The sequence below is a fragment of the Aythya ferina genome (assembly GCF_964211825.1).
Source record: "Aythya ferina genome assembly, chromosome: 1".
Taxonomy (NCBI): Eukaryota; Metazoa; Chordata; class Aves; order Anseriformes; family Anatidae; genus Aythya; species Aythya ferina.
The window spans coordinates 205114742-205137336 of NC_140296.1; the positions used below are offsets into that span (position 1 = coordinate 205114742).

General features: G+C 42.7%; 1 protein-coding gene across 2 annotated transcripts in view; it reads left to right on the forward strand.

Moving 5' to 3' along the window:
• The window catches only part of EXOC4 (exocyst complex component 4), a 375336-nt gene that overhangs the window by 53991 nt on the left and 298750 nt on the right, over positions 1–22595 (forward strand). For both annotated transcript variants that reach the window (XM_084525713.1, XM_084525714.1), the window contains exon 7: positions 4018–4195. In XM_084525713.1, the coding sequence (XP_084381839.1) occupies positions 4018–4195 (178 nt within the window). The remainder of the gene's footprint in view (positions 1–4017; positions 4196–22595) is intronic.

The window sequence follows — 22595 nt, forward strand, 5'->3', positions numbered from 1 at the left end:
GAAGGCTGCTGACTTTAGATGAGTAATAATCCAGACACGTGCCCACTTGAGTGCCAGATTTATGGGACAGGTTTTTGGGAGAGATACATTGCCTGAGCCTTACTTGTAGTAGAAAACCTGACCAAAGACAAAGAGGTTTACTGATGATTTTGTACCTAAATCCTATTGATTGCATTCAGTGCATTTTTCCCTACATGTTTCTAAGACGTTTCTGGCCCTTTATTTAATCTCAAAGCCTTAAAATAAATATAGAAATTATACACGTGCCACTACTCTGACCAGGCAGAGGACATTATTGCTGCGAAGACACGTGGATTGTCATTAGCAACCTCATTCAGGAGTCAGCAGTCACTTTGCATCGATTCATTCTCCGTTAGTACCCAGACAATAGGAGTTGCTTCTGGGTGTGTGTCACTGTCTCTCAGCATATTTACCATATTTCTCAGTGAAGGGGTTATGAGGTTGCTTTGACAAATTGCCCAAGCCAGGCTCCTGTCATTGTCTGTATGTGTTCTGTGTAGGTCACTTGGTGCTGCAACCCTGTGTGCATAAAATCTAGGCCATATTATTTTACGCTGTTTTGTCTTGTTGGCTGTCTGACACTGCCTGGGTCTGCGTCTCTTTTGGGTCACCTTCTTCCAAAAACAACCTGATGGATTACTCACAGAATCATAGAATATCCCGAGTTGGAAGGGACCCATAAGGATCATTGAGTTCAACTCCTGGCACCACACAGCTCTACCCCAAGTTTTAGACCATGGGACTAAGTGCACAGTCCAAATGTTTCTTAAATTCAGACAGGCTTGGTGCTGTGACTACTTCCATGGGGATTAGTATCCAGAGAAGGGTTACAAAGATGGTGAAGGGCCCAGAGGGGAAGTCGTACGAGGAGCAGCTGAGGGCACTGGGCCTGTTCAGCTTGGAGAAGAGGAGGCTGAGGGGAGGCCTCATGGCGGCCTGCAGCTTCCTCATGAGGGGGAGTGGAGGGGAAGGAGCCGATCTGTTCTCTTTAGTGACCACAGATAGGACCCGAGGGATGGTGTCAAGCTGTGACAGGGGAGGTTCAGACTGGACATCAGGAAGAGGTTCTTCACCAAGAGGGTTGTCACGCACTGGAACAGGCTCCCCAGGGATGTAGTCACGGCACCGACCCTGTCGGAGTTTAAGAAGCGTTTGGACTGTGCTCTCAGTCCCATTGTCTGAATTTTGGGGTAGAGCTGTGTGGTGCCAGGAGTTGGACTCGATGATCCTTGTGGATCCCTTCCAACTGGGGATATTCTATGATTCCGTGATTTAGAAGACTTTTAGAGAAAATAAAATAAAGGTTAGAGGTGCAGGCTAATTTGAAAACAGAAGTTGGAAAATGATTTGGGTTGAGAACAGAGGATGTACCGCGGTGTTATGGAGGCCGAAGGACATGGCTGGGGGAGCTTCATTTCTGTCAGTCTGTACCACGAGAACAGGCAGATGGGAAGACCAAATAATTCTGCTCAGAGTAATACTATCTTAGTAATGGTTTCATAAATAAGCTGATAATGTGAGATGAAGCTCACTTAGAATCAATAAAAATGAATTTGTCAAACTATCAAGCTAGTTTGGTTCTGCAAATTCATCCTTTCCTGGGTCAATAATGAGGTATGTAGAGAATTAAATTTTCATTAGCAATGGGATGTTAGTAGAGCTTAGGCTTGTGTTGCTAATTTTTCTGAGTGGCAAAGAATCCATTTGACCCCACGAGGCCACCTTCTTGGTATTTCTATCAAAGCTGCATGTTGATTCCTCCATCAGGAAATTCTTCCTCTTTCCCAGTGCTTCCACCCCTGCTTTTCCTCTTCATGTTGCTGGCTTCTGGCTGAGCAGCCACCTGCCCTGGCTGCCTCTTCAACCCCTCTCTGGTACTTGTTGTGAGAAGCTCTACAACCTTATAGGAACTGTTGAAGCCATAGTCACCTCTCCCATGCTCCAGAATAGGTTGGAGAAGGTACTTGGATAAAAACGATGCAAGGTTTTTTTCAGGCAGCCTTGTCTGCACATTGCCCTGTCTTCTTCACTGATAACGTCGGTGATGGGACAACGGTGGTCAGGGAGGGTGGAAGTGGTATAGATCTTCCTTCTGTACGAGAAACTTCTCTGCCTTGGGCAGGGTAGTTGTTAGGCTTTATACAAAACCTAAATGGAGGAAAATGACTTTCCTTCCACAGCGAACTTCCTTGTATCACTTGTATGTCCTATACATTTGATTATCTCCTGACCGTCTTATTTAAATATGTAAAGACCTGTAAAAAATGTAATAGTTTTCTCTTTCAGTGCCAACAACACTTACTCATTAGGCATTTTTGCCTTTCCTAAATAAGAAAGAAATTGTCATACTCATCAGTTCTTTTGGATTGCTTAAATGTCTTAGATCTATAGCCACTTAAGGTATGGCAATATTAATGTCTTTGTGTCTTTTATGAAAATGGCAATTCCTAAAAACATCTTCTGTTTAATCTTACATACATTTTGACCACTTGACCTGATCACTGTACTCTCCAGGACTTATCCATGGGCTCTTTCAGTCGGATCAAGGTGCTCTTCTGCTTAACCATTTAAGTTGTATAATTGGTATCATTGGTAGGTGGATGGTCCACGTGAGATCCGTGGGAGAGTTACATATGTACAGCATTATATAGCTGTGTGTGTCTGTGTGAATATGTATTTATATATATGTATAAAATGAACTGATGGTTGTGGTTTTGAATAATAGCAAGCTTCTGTCCTTTGCAGACTGGAAGTTTAGGCTAAGGTAGGTGGTTTTAGCCACAGCATCGTGCCAGACAACTCCTGCTGTCTGGGGGTACCAGCAGCAAATGTGCAGCAGCTTCTCAGATTCTCCAGTTAACTCTCCAGCTCCTGGCTTAAATAGCTGTCAAAACTGGATGTATGCAGAGTATTTGCATACTGAATTAAAGTGTCCGAGGCACGGATGCACACCTTATTAGTGGTTGTTAACAAACAGAAGGCTGTAGTGTGATGGTTAATGAGTGAAGGTGGATCTGCTTTTCCTGCAGATCTTCTGCCCTCCTCTGGGGACAGTCACCTCTGCTGGGAAGACACACTTCAAGTGCATGGTAATTCCTAAATGGCTGTACTGAAATGTAGTGGAGCCTGTCTGTCAGAGCCTGAAAGTGCCCACCACAGGGATTTGGGAAGCGTTACCTTCACATCGTGTTGGGGTTACACGTGTACCTGCATTGCTCAAATGGCAGTGAAGTTACCAGAATGTTCCTTTTCCCAAATAATAAGATCAAAAATAATGAGTCATTGCCTTATCACAAAATATTTAGGACTTGGCAAAGGTATGTTAATCACAGTAATTGGGCAGTAAAGAAGCTATAGGAGCAGGTAATGTGCTGTACATTTTGATGAGGTTATAGCTGTAGCATGTTACAAAAAAACTTTATAATTGACACAACTGAAGAGCTTGATGGTTTAGGTTTCCTGTTGTTTAATCCTTTTTTTTAATCTTTCATGTTGTTTAAAACCTTCCATACTGCTTATTTGGTAATTTAAAATTAATAACTTGCATTCTTTTTGTATGGGTAAGTAAATTCTTGTCGAATTAACACCCTTCCTTCCTTCTGGGTGAAAGGCAGGTGGTCTCCATCCCTGTCTGCTGCTCTACCTGGGAACTTAAAACAGTCTCTACTGTCATGGTGTTGAAATGTTATGTGGTTATGAATATATTTGTCTTTCTTATACCCCCAAGTTGAACACACTAAAGGTTAAGAGACTGTGTATCAAGGACAGTGTGAAAAGGAAGAAGGTGCTCAGAAGTATTCGGGGTACCAAACTTGGGCTGCTAACAGCTGAAGCTAATCACCTCGAGCTCCCACGGGGTTTGAAGCTTCCCTGGTTGCGCAGAGCATCTGTCACAAAGCAGGGCCTGAAGTCACAAGCCTGTGACCCCTGCCTGCTGCTCAGATGTGCTGTGGTGTCTTCTGGAGAATGAGTGGACGTTTTCTTGGTGGTTTGCAGGTTGCTGCTGGAACTGCTGGAGCTTCTCTTTGACAAATTCAACGCTGTGGCTGCTGCGCACTCTGTCGTCCTTGGACACCTTCAGCAAACAGTGGCCTCTCCTTGCAGCCAGTACGATGGTGATATCAAGCTCTACGACATGGTTGATGTGTGGGTGAAGATCCAAGATGTCTTGCAGGTAAGGAGACTTCAAGTGGGCACACTTCAAGCTTGGGACAGCTTTTTTTCACCAGAATATCACAGAAAACAGTTCTGTCATGTTCAAGAGACAGCTGGGCTGGAATTTGTCTTGATTTTTGGTAAGTGGGCACATTTATAGCAGACTTTTAAATTCCAATGAGCTTAAATATCAGAAAAAAAAAAATAAATCTGTAGTTTTGTCCTTATAGTGTATGGAGAGGTTGATTCCTTTTGCCTACCAAGTGATTTAGCAGAAGCTTTCAAACAGTGACATTTTTGTTCCATGTTACCATGTCATGCCTGTCTTATAAAGTGTCACAGCTCTAATCGCTTGTCTTCTCTTGTCAGTGTGCCTTGGTTCTAGTCAGCTGAGACACTAGCTGCTAGCGTGTTTTCAGGGAAGTCTGATTTGATTCATATTCTAAGCCACAGCATACTAAAGCTGTACCGTGCTTAGGCTTTATTTGGTACCACGCCTATCACCTTAGGATCTGAGGCTCTCCCAGGCAGCAGAGCTGTCTGTCACACGTCTGTTCTCTCATACTTGTGAGGCCAACACACACTCTGATTACATTGTTTTTATTTTTTTTTTTCATGTATTTGTTTTGGAATTTCCCCTATGCCTAATACACAGGTGTACACCTCACGCACTATTTGCTAGAGGAGGTCGAAGAAGTTAGCCTGGCGTAATTTACAAGAGGTGGCAAGATTTATTTTGGTCATTCTACTTCTGTGCTGTTCCTGAAAAATGCTCTCTGGCTCCTACACTGACACACATTTTCATTGTAGGTCACAGGCCTGTTTTGCTGCTTCTCTAAAGGTTTGTGTGTCTGTGCAACGATGCACACAGGTTTTTTGCTTACACAAGTATGGCTGTGTGTGCATGCTGTGAATGCAAATACTTCTTGGACAGAAATAAAACTAAGTTCTGGGCCTTTTGATCATGCCCACTGTCTCCTTCCCCACTTGCGTGTCTTTCTAAATGAGTTGGTGCTTTCATTTAAAGAAATCACGATAAGTTTTCACCTTGATATAAATTTTCACTGTCCTTCAGTATTGTTCTTCAAAAAATTGATTGGGAATGTCCAGCCAGAGGTTAATGACTGGTTTTCTAAATAGAAGAGTATCATAAAATCAAAGATGTCTGGTCCTAATAAAGGAAACAGTTAAGGACATGAGGAAAGGGTTTGGCGGGGGGAGTCTCCAGCCTCCTTTCTGTCACCCACGAGGTCCAAAAAACCTTGAAGAGCTTTGAGTTCTGCAAACTTTGCTGTAGCAGGATAAAGCTTGGCACCAAGAATCATCCAAGATTTTATCTTCAGTGAAGCACAATGACAAGGCTGGTAATTCCCCGTTATCAGTGTGGATTTGTGATGGTTTTATTCCTCATGAGTGGCGCAGTTGGGCGTGAGTTATGCTGGCTATTACCAAATAACGTTGATAAAACTTTCTTACAGAAGCATGTGTAGGTGTGCACATCCAGAGAATGAGTGAGCTTCCTGTGTTAGGGAGAAAACACGTGGCCAAGCTTTCTGCAAGGAAAGTGCCAAGAAATATGAAGCAGCCCACTTGTAAAGATTTCATTGCTATTGGCCTGACAGCACAAGCGTCAGAGGGAGTCTGAACAGCTTCCAGAAGAGTCACAGATAGCTATTTCAGTGCACAAAAGCAGCACTTTAAACTCCATCATCTCTTGCTGTTTTAGGGTAAGAGATGAGCATTGACTGACGTGGAAAGGAGGAAATCTTCCATTTCTCTACTGGAAGCTTTGTGTTTTTTTGTATGTTAGTTTCATATGAGCAGATTATTATTTTTTTTAGAGTAGAATAAAACCTTTAAGCCCAAGACAAAATTAGTTCTATCCCGTGTTTTCAAAGAGGTATAATTTTTTGAGGGAAGATCTTACAATAGTGGCAGGGGGAGCAGAAAACTCAGGTTTAAAAGTGTTTATATTTAAACGCACCTGCTGTTGGGGGAGGATGAAAATCTGGAGGAAGTAGGTTAGTGGTGGGGCGCATCGGGGAAACGATGCAATTCCTGCAGATCCTAATGAATGAAACTTATTCATCACGCTTGGAGCAGCATCACGTGGCTCGGTAATTCACATGGGTAATCTTTGCCACACGTACATTGTGCAACCCTGCATGGGAAATCCGTTGCAGCGAGGTTATCTCTTTGTAGTTGGGCACAAAAGTAATAATGTGCGCTCGTGGTGGGCTGGAAATTGTCCTTTGTGGAAAACATGAGAGAGTTGTTTTGAGCAGCTTGTGTTTTTTTTTTTTTAAAGCTGGATTTCTGAATGCTCCCTAATAACAGCACAAAGCGCTGCGGTACGGTTTTGGATAGGTGGCACAAAGTCAGGCGATGTTTAGGTAGCGAACATGCAGATATAAGATATTTTTGACCTTCTCTGTGAATAGAGGAATAATACTGAACTCGTCAGGAGGAAGACAGAGTGACCTTTTCGAGCCGGCTGCCGGAGTGCTAGAAAACAAACAAACAAAGAAATCAGTTCATCGAAATATTAGGGCAGCCTTGTTCAGGAAAACACAGTTTGAAGTTATTTGTACCGGAGCCAGCCTGGCCTGTAGCTGTATCACCGTGCCAGCAAGAGGGATTTGGAAGTTGTTTAAATTGTAACTTGCTCTTTTTATATATGGAGCTAATTTAGCTCGTCAGCGTAGCAGTGGGTGGGATATCCTTCTGAAGAGCGTCATTATTGTAGGGCCATTATTGTAGGGTGTTACATTGGCAGGTGGAGCTGTACTGACACGAAGAGTTGCTTTGGGACTACGCAGCAGAGGAATTCTGATTTATTTTTTGGCACAATTCAATGTATGCATGGCATTCCCCCATCCCAAGTGATGACGTGCTGCTATTTAGGCTTTGTTACGTGAAAGGCAGAGCGATGGACGTGCTTGAGTAAAAGGCAAGTACGCCTCCTGTCCCATTGTAGTAGTGTCAGGGGAGCAGCAGCAGTGGGCATGCAGCTGATGCTCGCTGTGATGGCTCTCCCTTGCTTTTAGAACTTGGAGCAGTTCATTCACCTTTTTTTTTTTAGCACTGTCTTTTGATGCCATGAGGAGAAAGAGGCATCTGTCCCCACCGAATAATACCAGTGCTCATTCAGCTGCTTCAGAAACGCCACCTTCCAGTGACAGGGTGATCGTCCTGTCAGCTGCTTTGTAGGAGTGCAATACCCTGCTGCCAGAGAAAACACCCAGCAAATGTGACATCTCCGTGCGTACTCAGGATCCTGTTATCAGCTTAGGCTGGTGCTGTTTGCCTCCAAGGAAGAGATCTTCTTTTCTTCTGTAACAGCAGTAGTATTTGTGGTTGTAGTTCTCATTCTTTTTTTTCAAAGAAGGTGGCCGATCTCTATTTTCTTTTCAGAAGACAAGAAAAATCATATATGTGCTCCAGGACACAGATTGCATCTTCAGCAGCACCAGGGCGACGGAACATGAGTATTCAGGCTGTCTGCTGAGAAAACACTGACAATTATTACTGTCCTTTTTTGTGGTCCTCCTTTCAGGTGTTTTCCCCAAATAGTGTTATTTAGCAGTCTAACTATTGCTGAAACCATAAGAAAACTGTGGCAAGGGAAATTGAAGCCTCTTGCCTGCCCACATGCTAATGTTTTGTTGCTGCAGAGCCAGAGATACCAGAAACTGTTGAACAAGAGAGCTTCTTCTTGGCACGTGGAGCTCCTCTGTCCAGAAGCTGTAACGTTTTCTTCCTCGTGTAGAGAAATGGCACACGAGCGAGTTCGTGATGCGAGCAGGGGATGGAGCAGTTCGGCAGCATGCAGCCAGGGCTGCTGGCCAGCAGCGTGAGCGTCTCATTGAAAAGCTGCACTGAGTTGTATTTGCTCTGCCACGCTTCTCAGGGAGTCGTGCTAGAGCACTCGGGGATGTGCCTGGCTCTGCTGCAGCAAGCTCAGCCACTTGGTGACTTTGTAAGCAAGTTACCAGCAAAAGTTAACGGACCTTAAGCACACAAGTGAGCAGGGGAAAGGCAGTGGAGTCCAGCAGCCTTTGCATTCAATTTAATACACTACATCCACTGCCTGGCAGTCTCGCTTATTTTCCCAGGAGTTACCTCATTGGAGGGAGTTGATTTGGTCAGGTGGTTTTTGCTGGCTTCACTTTTTTGCTTGCTCAGGTCCTTGAACTACGTCTGTGTTGGTGAGAGCAGGAATGTGCTGCAAAGAAGGGAAGCAAAAGCTTTATCCTGGCAATTGTCATTCCCTACCTTACTCCTTGTGTGCTGGGCTGGGTAGCCACAGCTCTCTTTGCCAAAACTTCACATTTAAAGGATGAATTAACTATTTACGACACAGCTAATACTTATAAAGTAAAATAAGATTCTTGGATGAGTGTGTTAATATGTCAAAGATGCTGGTTGAAATGTCAGAGCGATGTATGAAATTGCTGTTGCATTTAGGAAGTTCACCAGGTGATGTCTTGAACCTGCAGCAGCATTATTTTTCAGAACGTTTCCATGTGGAAATTAATGGTTTCATGGTTGTCCTCAAAATAATGCGCTTGGCAGTTTTTCTGATCCCTTTTAAATGGTTTTAAATGCGTGGAACCGATGCCCTTGGACTCCTGACTGGTGTGTCTCATTAATGCTCATCTCTCCTTCAGCTGAGAGGCTGATGGTTGTGCAAGAGATTTTTCTGCAGCTTTTGAAAAATGCAGTTTCAATGTTGGGTGTGTAAAGGGGGAGGAGAGTGCATTACCCTCTCCAGGATGCTGATACTGAAAGTTGGAATTTAAAAAATTATGGAGTGGGATACTTGGCCTGTTTTTTTTTCTCCCCATTTCTTGGTGGAAGTGAGCTGAGAACATGCTTGTTTGTTAAGGAATCCAGCACAGTGAATATAACACAACTTCCTTTTTTTGCCTCCTGTACATATCTCCTAACAGCATGAAAATTTCAGTGAACATTTGCGGTTCAGGACGAATGTCACCTGTCTGAATCTGGGAAGGGATGAGATAATTTTGCAGGAAGATACGTCTTAAATTTGGGTCCTGCTAAGTATGCTTCAAGGGGGTATGTGATGTCCTTTGAGCTAAAACATTTCATAGCCTCGTTCCAATTTACATAATGATCGAAGTTGTCTCCTTACACTCAAAACAGAAAGTCATTTGGTACCTTCCCTAAGCTCTTAAGAAGATGCAGAAGGAATTCAAGGTGGTTGAAATTGCCCTGGTAAAGGTGAGAAAGTTTTCAAGTGCAAAGAGACTCCACAGCATAAGATGTATTATGCATTTGGAAGGGCAAAGAACAAGAGAGCCATGGCACACCTTCCCTTTAAAAAGCAAAGAATACGAAGCAGAAATGCCCATTGATCTGTTTTCCTTTAACAGGATGGTTCCTGCTGAAGTGAAGTGTGTTTAAAGCTAACTGAATTGCTTTGGTAACAGACACCTGGAAGAGGTCCAGAGCTGAGCTGGCTATCGACGTCGGATTATTGCCTGTCCCAGGAATTTAATTAATTAATTAAATCTCCCTCTTTTTAATTGAACTGCCGTATTAGCGTGGCGACATGGCAGAAACGTGCATGAATAATTCTGTTACAGCTTTTATTTCAGGAGTCGTTTTTATCCCAGAGCTGTTGATCCAGTGTATTTCATAAACACTAACGTTTGCTTTAAAGTTCAAAGAGATAAAGCCCTGCATAAGAATGAGTTGTTTGAACAGTGTACGATCACTCGTGCAGTTTATTGCAGAAGAGGTCACCGAGCTTATGGTTTGGGAGATTTAAAAAAGATTAGCTCATTTAATGAAATGTTTGCAGGTATGTGAGCAAGGCAAAAATCACCTTCTTCTGTCCACACTGTAGAGCCTCACGCTGCTATGGACTTGACAGGCTCTTGATATCAGGTGGATTTAGCTTTTAATGTTGAGTGTAGTTATGAATTCATAGCTTAAACTTTTTTTTTTTAGGGGAATTTATCCCTAAATATTTAAGTAGCTAAATGCATATATGTGAATTAAAAACGTATACATGTTATTTTCCCTAAAGTCTGCCTTCTACTGGAGGAAAAAGGTGCAACAAATACCTGTGAGGAGCCCCATCAGTAAATAATTTTCCCAAACTGTAAGTTACAGCAGAGGGCAACTTGGCTAGGGTGCCAGGTTGAGAGAAAGCCTGCTCTGAGTTTGGGAATGCAGAACAGGGGAATGACGTGTTCCCTGCTTTGATATTTGGCAGTTGGAGTGAAACCTGAGCCTTTTGGATCCTTGTCCACTGTCAGATGCTTCCTAATTTATCCAATTTGAGAGCACATCCATATTTTTTGCAGCTTTGCTCCAACGATGTCACTTAGAAGTCTTTCCTTTGCAAGTTGAAAGTCCTCTGAGAATGAGTGTGAAGGTTGTCAAGCGGCCACCACACCTGATGGGAAGTCTACGTTTCAATTGCCAGCAGCAACAAGGGTATTCTGAATAAAGGTGCTCAAAATGTGAATTTTGAAGCCTGTGAATTGCTCCTCAGCCTTCATCTTCTGGAATTGTTAATTAATTATGGGATGGTGTAGAAGAAATGGAAATTTGGCTGCAGACACGTGCGCTCCCTTTGATTTTGACCATTTCCCTAGATTCTTGTACAGTTTTATTAGGTCTGATGTGCTTTTTCTTTCCCTCCCCGGTTACTCTCGGTGTCCGCTGCACTTTATTCCTGCTGTCAGCTAGAATTAGGAGTCACTACAAGTAGTTCATCAGCATTTGTAGACATGTTTTATGGGACTATAAAACCACGTCTCTTTTGATGTGCTGAGCTTATTCACACTTGGTCCCTGTGTGAGGAGCTTTAAAGGCAGCGAGACGTACTCTGAGCAGCATCATAAAAATGCTGCGAACGGGAAAAGGCCAAATGCTCATCATGTCCTCGCTGCAAGGCGTCTAATCTGACAGCGGTGCAGGAGGGATTCATGCAGGCAAATTCCCGCTAATGTTAGAGAGGAGCTGATATCCTAGGGAAATGTTTGGAAACTGTTGTGCTTAAAAAGCCTTTCCGCTCCTGTGCCGTGTGCTTGGTGTGTTTAACATGCGTGACATTTACAAAGCGGTAAGGTAGAAGCCCTTTCTTTTCCTGAGGTTTACCAGCTCCCGCTGTTTCTTTCCTGATACGAAATCTCAGCTTTGTGTTCTTGGGGTGCTGAATGATTTTCTTCGGTTATTCTGTGCCATAGAAAGCTATGGAATTGCATTACCTAAAATTTTCTTAAATTTCTGTTATCTTCCTTGTTTTTTGCTCGTAGACGAATGTGTTTTGCAGGTGAGCCCCTGTCAGTGAACTTGTAGGACTGAGACCAAAGTGGGTGAAGAAGCTCAGCCTTCCTCAGTTAGAGGATGCCAAGCTTAAATACATAAGTTCAGAAAGGAGCTGCTAGAATATTAATTTCTAGTTTTCCTTCTCTTTCATTCTGCAAGCCGTACCTCCCTCTTACTGCTCTCCATTCACACACATGCATCCATTTCTTCTTCTATCTCCACCCCCATCTTTTTTCCTTTTACCAATTTCACTCTTTCTTGGACTTGCTCCAGGGCTGGAGCCAGATGAGAAGGTGCAGCATTTATGGAGATTTGCATGCAAGAAGCTAACACTGGAGGTAGGTAACAGCAGCTCCTTGCCACTTGTGAAGGCAACTGCAAGTCTGCTTGCATACACTTGGGAAGCTGCTGTTTCTGCAGCTCTGGACACACAGGCAGCACTTTGAAATGTGTTGTGTGTCACCAGTGGCATACATAAAACATTTTAGGAACATCGACTTCGCAGCATGCTTGTCATCATCAAAGTGACTTAGTCATCTGATCTCACCAGGGCGATGCCACGCTGCGTTTTACACATGGGGGAGCTAATGTTTGAATGAGTGAAACAAACGGAAGGGTTTGGAAATCCTGATTAGTTCTGGTGGGCCTGTTTGGAGGGGTTTTTTGTCACTTCTGAGTTTCTGAGTTTTTTGGTTTTCTTGACCTTATGATTGCCCTGCACCAGCGAGAATCAGGAAATGAATATGCAAAACAGCCAACACTCAAAATTTGGTGTTTTAATGTAAGTTTTTGATGACGGCCCACAGGCTTCAATATTCTGTTAATTTTGTACTTTCTTTCATGGTTTCACTGACCAGCTGCCTTTTCAAGTGGCTTTCCTTAGGAAGTCTGCAAATAGCTCTCAGTGTTTTCAGTAATGTGTCATCAGGTTTATATATGCAATATCTTTACAATGGTTAGTGCAAACTCTGGTGATAGATAATGAAGATTTGGGTCTGAAGTGGGAAGACTGTGATGCTGTTGAGGGCATGTACATGGCTGGGACACCGTGGTGAGAAAGTATTTAAACATAAAACCAACCTCAATATTTTCTCTTAATTAGTTCACGTGTTGTTTGGGTTGAGAAATTTCCGCTGCACCAGGCTTTGACCAAGATTAATCCAAAGGACTTAGCAGGGAACACAGTCTCCATTTCTATATATATTGTGCAAATCTGTATGCACAAACCACCAGCAAGTGGCTGATGATTCACTGGTGTGTTCTGGACTGAGAGACTGGAGGGCTGGAAGCCTGCGTACTTTGCAGGGAATGACAAACTCCCAACTTAAATTGAGAACAAACGACTCCTCTCCACCTCCAAATCCTTCTGTTGTGCTCAGCAGCATTCTGGTAAGGGCATTGTAAGTCAGCATTTTGTACATCTAACCAGGAACTTGAAACAACAGCAAACAACCCAGATTGATTTGTAAGAAATCAACACAGGAGCTGCTTCTCTCTGTTCCAGTAGCTAAAATGGAAAATTGGAGCTACTTCTCGTACCTCTGTTCTGTCTTGTTTTCTCTGTGGGAAGTGCTGGTGTCGTGCTTCAGAAGTGCCTGTGTGACCTAGACCCTGAAACGGGCTGAGATGTATTTCCCTATTGTACTGAGTTCATTTTGAAGTGAATGGAAAAGAAGGGCTATTTGAAAAATCTCACCAAAAATAATAATCTAGCTTCAAGTGGTTGCAACAATTAGTTGCTTTTATTTTTGTTGGTTTTATGTGCTTTTGGATTCTTTGGAGGAGGAGGGGATGGGTTTACTAGTCAGTAAATTAATTTTAGTGCTTGTTACGTGAAGGTACGATGGATGTGCCTGTCCATTGGACCCTGTTGTGAGTGGCAACACCAAGCTGAAGTTTTAAATGTGAAGGGTGCACGTTTCTGCCTTATGAAGTGGGATTCTGATTTGCATGACAATGTAATGGGTATTTCTCTAACCATACAGCGTGTAAATCTCCGTATTTTGGTTGTGCTAAGTGCCAGCAGCAGTTAATGGAAGTCCATGTGGGGATTTACATCAATTCTGAATAACTGGACGGTGTTTCTGGAAACACTGTGGACCTCCCAACCCATATTCCTTCACCAAACAGAGACACCGAAGTAGGATTTGCAGAGATCAGGAGGAAATGAGCTTGATGGCAACAGAAGATCCCATGTCCTGAACTTGTGGCAGCAGGAAAAGGGAATTGATTGAGTCAGTACTGCTCCCTTTCAAGGTACACAATTATTTCAAGTCCGAATTTGCTCCACACCAGCTTGTCTGGTACTCCAGAGCAGATGTGGAAGGGGAGAAATAAACCTGATGGTTTCCTGATGTCAGTGACCCTATGGGTTTGGTAGGCCAAGGAGCAGCGCTTTGTCTGAGTAAAATGTCAATTCTGAATTCCCTCTGCATAAAGAGGAATCTTCCCTTCCCTTCCCTTCCCTTCCCTTCCCTTCCCTTCCCTTCCCTTCCCTTCCCTTCCCTTCCCTTCCCTTCCCTTCCCTTCCCTTCCCTTCCCTTCCCTTCCCTTCCCTTCCCTTCCCTTCCCTTCCCTTCCCTTCCCTTCCCTTCCCTTCCCTTCCCTTCCCTTCCCTTCCCTTCCCTTCCCTTCCCTTCCCTTCCCTTCCCTTCCCTTCCCTTCCCTTCCCTTCCCTTCCCTTCCCTTCCCTTCCCTTCCCTTCCCTTCCCTTCCCTTCCCTTCCCCACAGCCCTATATGTAATTTCAAACCTTGCAGTGTTGAAGAGCCATTTGAGGACCACAAACAACCCCCATCTCTCAAAAAATGTAATATAGATGCAAAACTAACAGCCTTATTTATTTTAGAATCCACACGTTACTCGTTGTTCCTTTGCAAACAACTGGAGGAGACTGTAACTGTGTCCATGCTAGGAACCATGGAAACCTCTTTTCACCTGAGAAAAGGGGGAGATGAGGGAATTAGTTAATTAAATGTGGCCTGTATACAGTCGTCCTACTCCTGGTATGTAATTAAATACCGTGTATAACTCTTTGGGGTCCTCGTTTACTGGAAAAGGACTAAGAAATGTGTGACTGTTGGGGTACTCTCAGCGAGCTGTGAGCTGGAAACTGATTAAAATAATAATAAAATGTCTTGCATTGTTAATTCATTCTTTCCAGTAATAAAAGCCGGACTCCCTCTGCTTTGCATTTATAGCATAGGCTTGAAAAAACATCAAAGAGCAGCACTAGGAGAAGAGAATGAAAAATACATGTGTGCTTAGCTTCGATGCTGTGGTTTTGAGTGATGTGGTTGTGGTGCTTTTATTTACTGGAACATTGCCTTTTATTTTTAGTAATACAATGCGACTTGGTGTCACTGATCACTTCTTACCGTGGTGTCTGGGGGTGAAGTGTTGCTTCCCAAAGTTTTTTTTTTTTTTTGTGGAAAACTTGGTGGTAGTGCTGTTATTCACAGCGTTGTCGTGGCTGAGGAACCCTGTAAAGTTCTTCAGAAATAACTCGGAAACTATGTTCAGCTCATTACTTGCTTTTTCTGTAGTTGATACTGAGCCATCCCATGAATGTCTTTGATGGATGGGGTTTTCCGAAAGAGCCAAAGGCATTCAGGCTCCAACTCCCTTGGCAATCCGGTGGGACTTGGGCAACTAATTACATTAGATTCTTCTGAAAATCCCACATCTAATTTTGCATTATAATAACATGATTTTAGAGGGGTGAAACCTCCAAGAAAAATAACACGTCGTGTAACTTATCATTTATTTTTCTTTTGCTAGACAGGGGAGCTGTTTGCTTGGCCTTGCTGATGGCCAAGTCTCTTGTGTCGAGCCTCCTCTAGCCTCCTCATAGGACGAGGTGGAGGATGAAGAGCTGGTTGCTGTCTTGTCCGAGGGCTGACCTATAGCCTCATGCAACACCCAAGATGAAAGTGAGAACAGGACTCTTGTCTGCTGCTTGGCAGATTCGTTCCATCTACAGAAAGGTTAATCATGTCATTAGTTTTCCCTCCTCAGCTTAAGCAGTCAGAAGTTGTCGTATATGACAAGGAGAACAATCCAAGTCAGTTAAACCTCCCAACAGGTTGGTAAATAGATAAATCAGAGTGGTCCCTTAAGCATAATATCAAAATTCATCCCCTTTTTACTCACAAAGGCCAATGAAATAGAACGAGCAGCCTTACAGATGATTAGCCAGGACACAATAAAAGGATGAGCTCACTTTATTGCAATGATTTGGCGCTATGTTCCCTCGCAGTTTAATCAGTGTGTCACATGCCTGATGCCCTGTTAGAAAAAAACGCATTTCCCAGCCACGTTACCTGCCAAAGTGATAAATGATGGTGCCTTTGCTTTGTTCTCTCATGCTAACCTCTCCTGATAATTTGCCTTAATTCACGATGGTGTCTTTCCTTTAGAGCTTGTCTTGGTGCTGCTGGTGGAAAAATTAAGACGTTACCAAAGATCTGTGGGTGTGATGACTGAATAGAGTTCCTAAAACTTTTGTGATGTAACAGTAGAAGTGTTGCTCATATCTCCCTGTTAATATCTACAGTTTCCTTTCATTTGACTAAGCTGGCTACGTCCTTCAGTTTGTTTGCAATGTGAGACAGCAGCTCGACTACAGCGGTACCATCAGTGATGAGCAGCAGAGTTCGTGTTTGTACTGGTGTGCTCTTTGTAAAGCTGTGTGTAAAGCTCATAGCTCTTCAGTATCATGTAAGATGGTTGTTGTGTGTGTATATATACATATACATGTTGTTTTTCTTTGGATTATGGCCATATTTTCACTCTAAAACCTTCAGCTTCTTTCTACATTGAATAAGAACAGGTGGAATTGGAAAATTCCATGTTTTTCGGAGGCATTCATCTCAACAAAACCTGCACACCTTGCGGTTCTTCAATGCCTAACATCTATTGCCCAGGCAATTAGGAAGTACATTCATAAATACATTTCAATACTTTATGGTCAGAAGAATACTGAACAAAATAAATATTCCAGGGGATGGGACGCTTGTAGCTACAGTTGAATTGTGAAAATAATTTTCAGTGCACGGTAAGTGGGTAGGCCAAGGCCCCGGAAAACTTCATGTTGCAGTCTAAATTGGAACATCCGTCAGCTTCGTGGTAGGAAGTTGTATTGAAGGAGAAAGTCTTCTTTTGGTAACTTTGTGATTGGTGTGGTTTGGGACAGGACTGTCATTACCAGCAGCTGGTTAGCGCAGTGCTTGAAGTAGAACTGTGACTCTTTGTGCTTGCTAACCACTGTGGTTTTGAAATCTTAGTATCTTTTTTTTTTTTTTTTTTTTTTGAAGGATGAATAAAGCCTCAGTAACTGATTAGGAGATGCGATTTGTAGAAATTTCTGCAGTGACTTAGAAAGTCAGTAGTCTTCCCTTGATTGCAACTTTTTTGATTCTTTGAAATTCTCTGAGGTTGTAAGTTGTGTAAGACAGGTTAGAATTTGGTCCTTGTATTCCCAAATCCCACCTTCCTAGGAATCAGTCTTTCAGCATAATGTTTTCCGGTGTTATATTCTTCAGAGGCTGAGTTTGAGAAATGTCCCTTGTTGCTGAGGCATAATACTAGGTATGAAATATATATTCCCTGCACTTTATATTTATGTGTGTGTGTATATAGCATTTTCTGAAAACTGGCTAGATATTAATCTGAATTTTTGCATCGACAGGCTTAAATGTATTCTGTAGTCAAACATGAGCAGAAGCAAAATGATTTCCTACTTCTTACAGTCCACCTAAACATGTATTGACATTCTCTACAAAGTCATTTGAATGAAAATCCAAACATCAAATACCCAAGTGAAGGGATCTGCAGGTGCAGATGAGAATGAGATTATGAGACTTATCTCCAAGGTCACAAAAATGTGTTCTGCCTTTTGAGAAGGCTCTATTGTAATGTTGAGTGGCTTGTCTGGCATGTGCTCTAACTGGTGCTATGTGTTCCCAGCAGTTCAGCCTCCGCTGATCAGCAAGAGGTGCTAGCCTTATATTTTTTGTTGGCTCTTTTTTAAGGCCAGGGGTTCAGGTTGAAGGTTTTGTTAAACATTCTTCTCTTTTGCATTTAGTTTTACTGTAAGCCATATAATTAACAACTTCTTCAAAGTTCGAGTTAAAGGTTCACGTATTAATTAGTGGTGTAGAAACAGTCTCCGACAAAAGCTGTAATAGTTCTTTGTGGTCTGTTGTAAGATTTTTACACGATCTACTAGGAGTGTGTTCGTTTGTGTGCATAATATTGTGCTGTATTAATGATCATTGCTTTGTTCTGAAAGCTTGCATAGGATGAGTAGGAATCTCTTTGACTTCTCCCAAGAGCAGCCCCCTCAAAATTGTGCCTCAGTGTCTGCTACAGAGGTAAGTGCTGCAAAACGGAGCAATGCAGCCAGCAAATGCATTCAGGGTGGAGCAATAATACAGTAAACTATGGGGAATTTTATGAATCTAGTTTGTTCCCCAGCCAAATAAATAAAAATATATGGCTTTTTTAGCCTAAAAAGAAGTTGGAACGGTACAACAATGCCTTTAATAAGAGAAAGCAGACACACTTGGTTGTAAGAGTCTAGAATTTCCATTGAATGACCCCTGTGACACCAACTGCATCGCTGGACATGTTCCACAGCCAGCAGTTTCAGGCATTGGTCAGTCTTTTTGCTCAATATAGACCCAATTTATCAATTTCCAGGTGCCTCCTGTATGTGCACACAGACGTAGTTTAGAACTCGGGACAGACTGCTGGAGTTATATACAACCATGTCTGCGTTGGGCACTCTGTTTGGAGTGGGTGGTATTTAAGTGGTTGCTTTTTTTTTTTTTGTGCTTTTATTCTCCGAATAACTTCTCTAGTGCTCAATGATTTAATCATGTATGTATGGTCCCGTTTGCAATTCATCCAGCTCAGAGGTAATTCAGCAGAAGTACTTTTGTAATCCTGATTCTGTGTAACCCTCCTTAGTGGAATGGGAGTAGAGAAGAAAATTTTTGTGAAGAATGCCGTAAAAATTTTGCTGTCTTGTGGATGAAAGATCTTTTGAAGAGCTCTTCTACTTCTCCATTTTTCAATTCTTTTCTGTGTTCAGCAGGGCTCTTTCACTCCCCCAGCTCTCCCATCGTCTCGCATCCATGAATTCTGCTTGCTGAAAAAATTCTTTATCTTTTCACTGCAGTCCAGGCTAAAATAGACCGGTAAGAGAAGACTTCTTGAAGGTGTCTGGGGCATTGAAAATGCGTTTATGAGCACAGAATCAAAACTTCTGGAGCTTGGTTTCTGTTATGTCATCACCTGTTTGAAAAGGTCCTGCATGGCGTTGAAGGAGCTGCAGTGGCCTGGTGAAGATGTTTATGTTGCACTGACAGCAGTTGCAAGGGCTTCACAGTGCTGAATTCCAGCACTGGGGAATGATTGTGGCTGTCTGGTGCTAGGGCAGATTTTTTATTTTATTTTTTAAAAAACAAGACAACCAAAAACCCGCAATGGCTAGTCCATCCAAGGAGAAAGATCGGTCGCTTTGAGGTGAATGTGAACTTTTTTTTATGTCCTCTGTGCTGTAACTGAGTTCACAATTGCCATTTTTTGCTTTACTGAACTTCTGATGGCTGTGTTAAAATAACATCAGTCCCAGCACCTCAGAAAGATCCTGATGATGCTGGCATTTATGCACCTGCTAAATTTGGCTTGCGCAAGTAATCCAGCCACCGAGACTGCCTGTGAGACTTCACTTAAAATATGTGCTGGCTTAAGCAGAATAAAACTGACTTGGTGCTCTTAATGAATCTGAAAAGGTTTCCATGGAGTATTTGCTAAACCTCAGCTTATTTCTACAATCTTGAGAACAGCATATTAATTGATAGGAGACTGGCCATCCCTTTGGACAAAAAAAAAACATTAGGCCCCAAATTCTAGTTTCTCTTAAACCCAGCTGACCTTCTGATTTTGAGCTTCAGTAGAATGGTCCCACACTAGCCTTTGGGTTTAAGATGTTTGTTTTTTTTTTCCCTGCCTCATATGCCTCGTTTTTTGTCTCTGAGTTTTCACAGAATGGCAACAAGGCCTGGTGCCCAGGCCCATGTCCAGGTGGGTTTGAAGCTCTCCAAGGAGGGGACACCACAGCCTCTGGGTACCTGTGCCAGGGCTCCAGCACCCACACAACCCAGAAGTGTTTCTGGTGGGCAGAGGGAACCTCCTGGACTTCAGATTGTGCCCACTGCCTCTTGGCGTGGCCCTGAGCACCACTGACAAGAGCTGGGCTCCATCTTTGCACCTCCCTTCAGGTACTTAAGGACATTGATAAGATCCCCTGGGGCCTCCTCTTCTCCAGGCTGAGCAGTCCCAGTTCTCTCAGTCTTGCCTCGTAGCAAAAATGCTCCAGGCCCTTCTTCATTTTCATCTGGGCTCTTCCCAGTGTGCCCAGCTCTCCCTAATACTTGGGCCCAGAACTGGGCCCAGAGCCCCAAGCGCAACCTCCCCCCCCACCCAGTTTCTCCTCTGTGCCCAAACTTCTCATTGCTTCTCTGCCAGCTTCTGAACCATCCTTGGGTAATGAACAACGTTGTTAGGTTAATCTCTTCATGCTTTTAGGGATGTTACTATCCATTATCTACATTGTATATTACTGCAGGGTAAGCTCATACTCCTAAAATATTCATGCGTGTTGTAAATACAACTGTACAGTGACAAGCAGCTTGCTGTTGTTGCTTTCTTACATAGAAAGAGAAAATCTTGTATTTAAATCTTAAGGGTACAGTCTGTAAAATGCCTGTTTTCCATGTCACAAGTTGATGTTTATAAACCCTTCTCATCCAAAGAGGGACTTGCTGTGCTGGGTTGAGTCTCAGGCTGGGGGAACAGCAGGAACGAGTCAGTCCTGACTGTGTTTGGGTTTCTGTACAACCTTGGATGAGGTGCTTATTAGAAATAAGGTGGACAGTTGGCCTTATAATAATGACTGCTAAGCCAAAGACTGTAAAAGGCAGTAGAGGCTCTTGTGGTGCGATGTTTGAATTCTCCATTGTTTATTTACATCTCCATTCTACATTGTTTATTTACATCCTTTGTTTTGCTTTGGGGAATTGTTCTGCTGATATCCTTGCGGATCTTTATTCTCGTACGGTCTGGTTGATTAAACAAATGGCCATGTTATTTTCTGGGTGTGGGATGGATGCAGAGGCTGGTTCAGTAGCTATTTTGTTGTTTAGCTTGCTTGTTTTTTTCCATTCCCCAAACTCCTATCTACCCTGAATTTACTGTTTTGGTCCATCCTTACTGCTGCGTTATTGTCTGGAACATTTCCTATTGATTTTCTGTGTTGGTGACAATTTCTTCTTTTGAACACAGTTGTGAAGAATTGGATGTAATTTGGTCAGAGAAGGTTTTGTGCTTCCTAGGAACTAGAGGACCTTTTAAAATCTTTTCTGTAACCTGATTTGAAGAGGTTTGATATTCTTGTTTATTGAGTTGTCATTTTATTGAGGTCACTTTGTGCATTCCTTTCTTTTTTGGAAAACTTTTGTTTTCAGCACAGCATGAAAAGTTCCTTTTTTCCTTTAGAAAAACTCTTAAACGTGAAATGCATTGGATATTCCACGTTGGGGTTCCTCTACAAACCATATTTTGAAAGCGGAACAGCAAGAGATTGACTTCCACAGAACAAATTGTTTATAATTTCATCATTGTCAGCGAAACCCTTCTTGTGCAGAGTTGAAGGCAAACGGAACGTTTTGAGGTGGAAGGATATTTATTAGCGAATATTGATCTGCGAGTTCTGAATTGCAGAGATAAGTGATTAATCTGTCACATAATCTGTCAAAATCTGAATGTGTTCTTGTTAAACGATTCATTCAAACAGCAGAACTAGCAGTTTGGAAATTATCTGCTATTATCTGACGTTTAGAGGGAGCAGGAGCTGGGGAAAGGCTTCAAGGATGCTACTGGGTATTTTTTGTGTGGCTGAGATTTGCATGTGTGGGGATATCAGTGTTGTCAGCCAGGGCTTGATCTACAGCGTGTTGAGTGCTTTGGCCCTAATCCAGAAAAGCAATTAGATGTATGGCATGATTGGGACCCTTCACATGTTTTAAGTTGTGTGTTTGCTTAAGTGCTTTGCTGGCTAACGGCCAGGCTGCCCGGCACCTGGCAAGGTGAAGACGATGTTTTTGTAATAAGCTAAGGTAGAGCCTTTTCCAGAAGGTGACTGAAGCTTATTTCCATATCTTCACTGGGAAATGACCCAGCCTGAATCTCCACGGCTCCGAGTAGCTCCGGTGAGTTCTGTTTCCTGAACGTCTCCGTCACTTGTGGATCTTCAGGACACGAGGATAACAAATAATGTGGTCGTTTATATTCTGCTCCTTGTCCACTTGCAGGTGGAGTGATCTGTGGATAGCAATTCCGTATCTATTTAACAAAATCTGTCTTGTCAGGGATTAAAAATGTCATTCCTCAACAAGTGAGGGCTTCAGTGTATTAATGGCGCCAAGCACCTGTGTCAGATCCGTATTGTTTCCATATATGAATGGATAAAGATATTTTCTTCTATGCTTTCATCATTACCAGTATGAGTATGTAGTGTATATGGGGCATTGATTTTTAAGACATGGGCATCTCTAGTTGCCCCAAGAATTTGAATGTCCCTTGTTCATGCATTGTCCTCACCAAAACCGAGGCTGTCTGCACAGACATGTAGGGAAAATCCTGCTGAAATTGAATTCCTGACCTGCTGAACAGATTCCCAAGAGGCCACGGTCCTACCCGAAACCTAAAAAGACAAGACAAAGACTAAGAAGAGAAACACCCAAGTCGCTATGTAGCCAGTACTCGAATTAAGTGAAAGAACACCTTGGGAGAAAAGTTTAAAAAAACTATTTTTTTTTTAGTAAAGTGAAAAAGAGGCTGGTTCTCCAAACTAGCGGGCTCTTCCACCAGCAAGGGAAGACTTTCTGAGCCCAACGGTTATTCAGCTTCCGTGACAGTCGTCTCAAATTCACTTCAGAGGTACTAATCTTAAAAAGCCGACTTGGAGCACAGTACGGGTTGAGACAATTTGATTGAAAGGGAACTTTTTGCAGAAAAGTTGCTACAGGATGTAAGTAGGAATTAAAG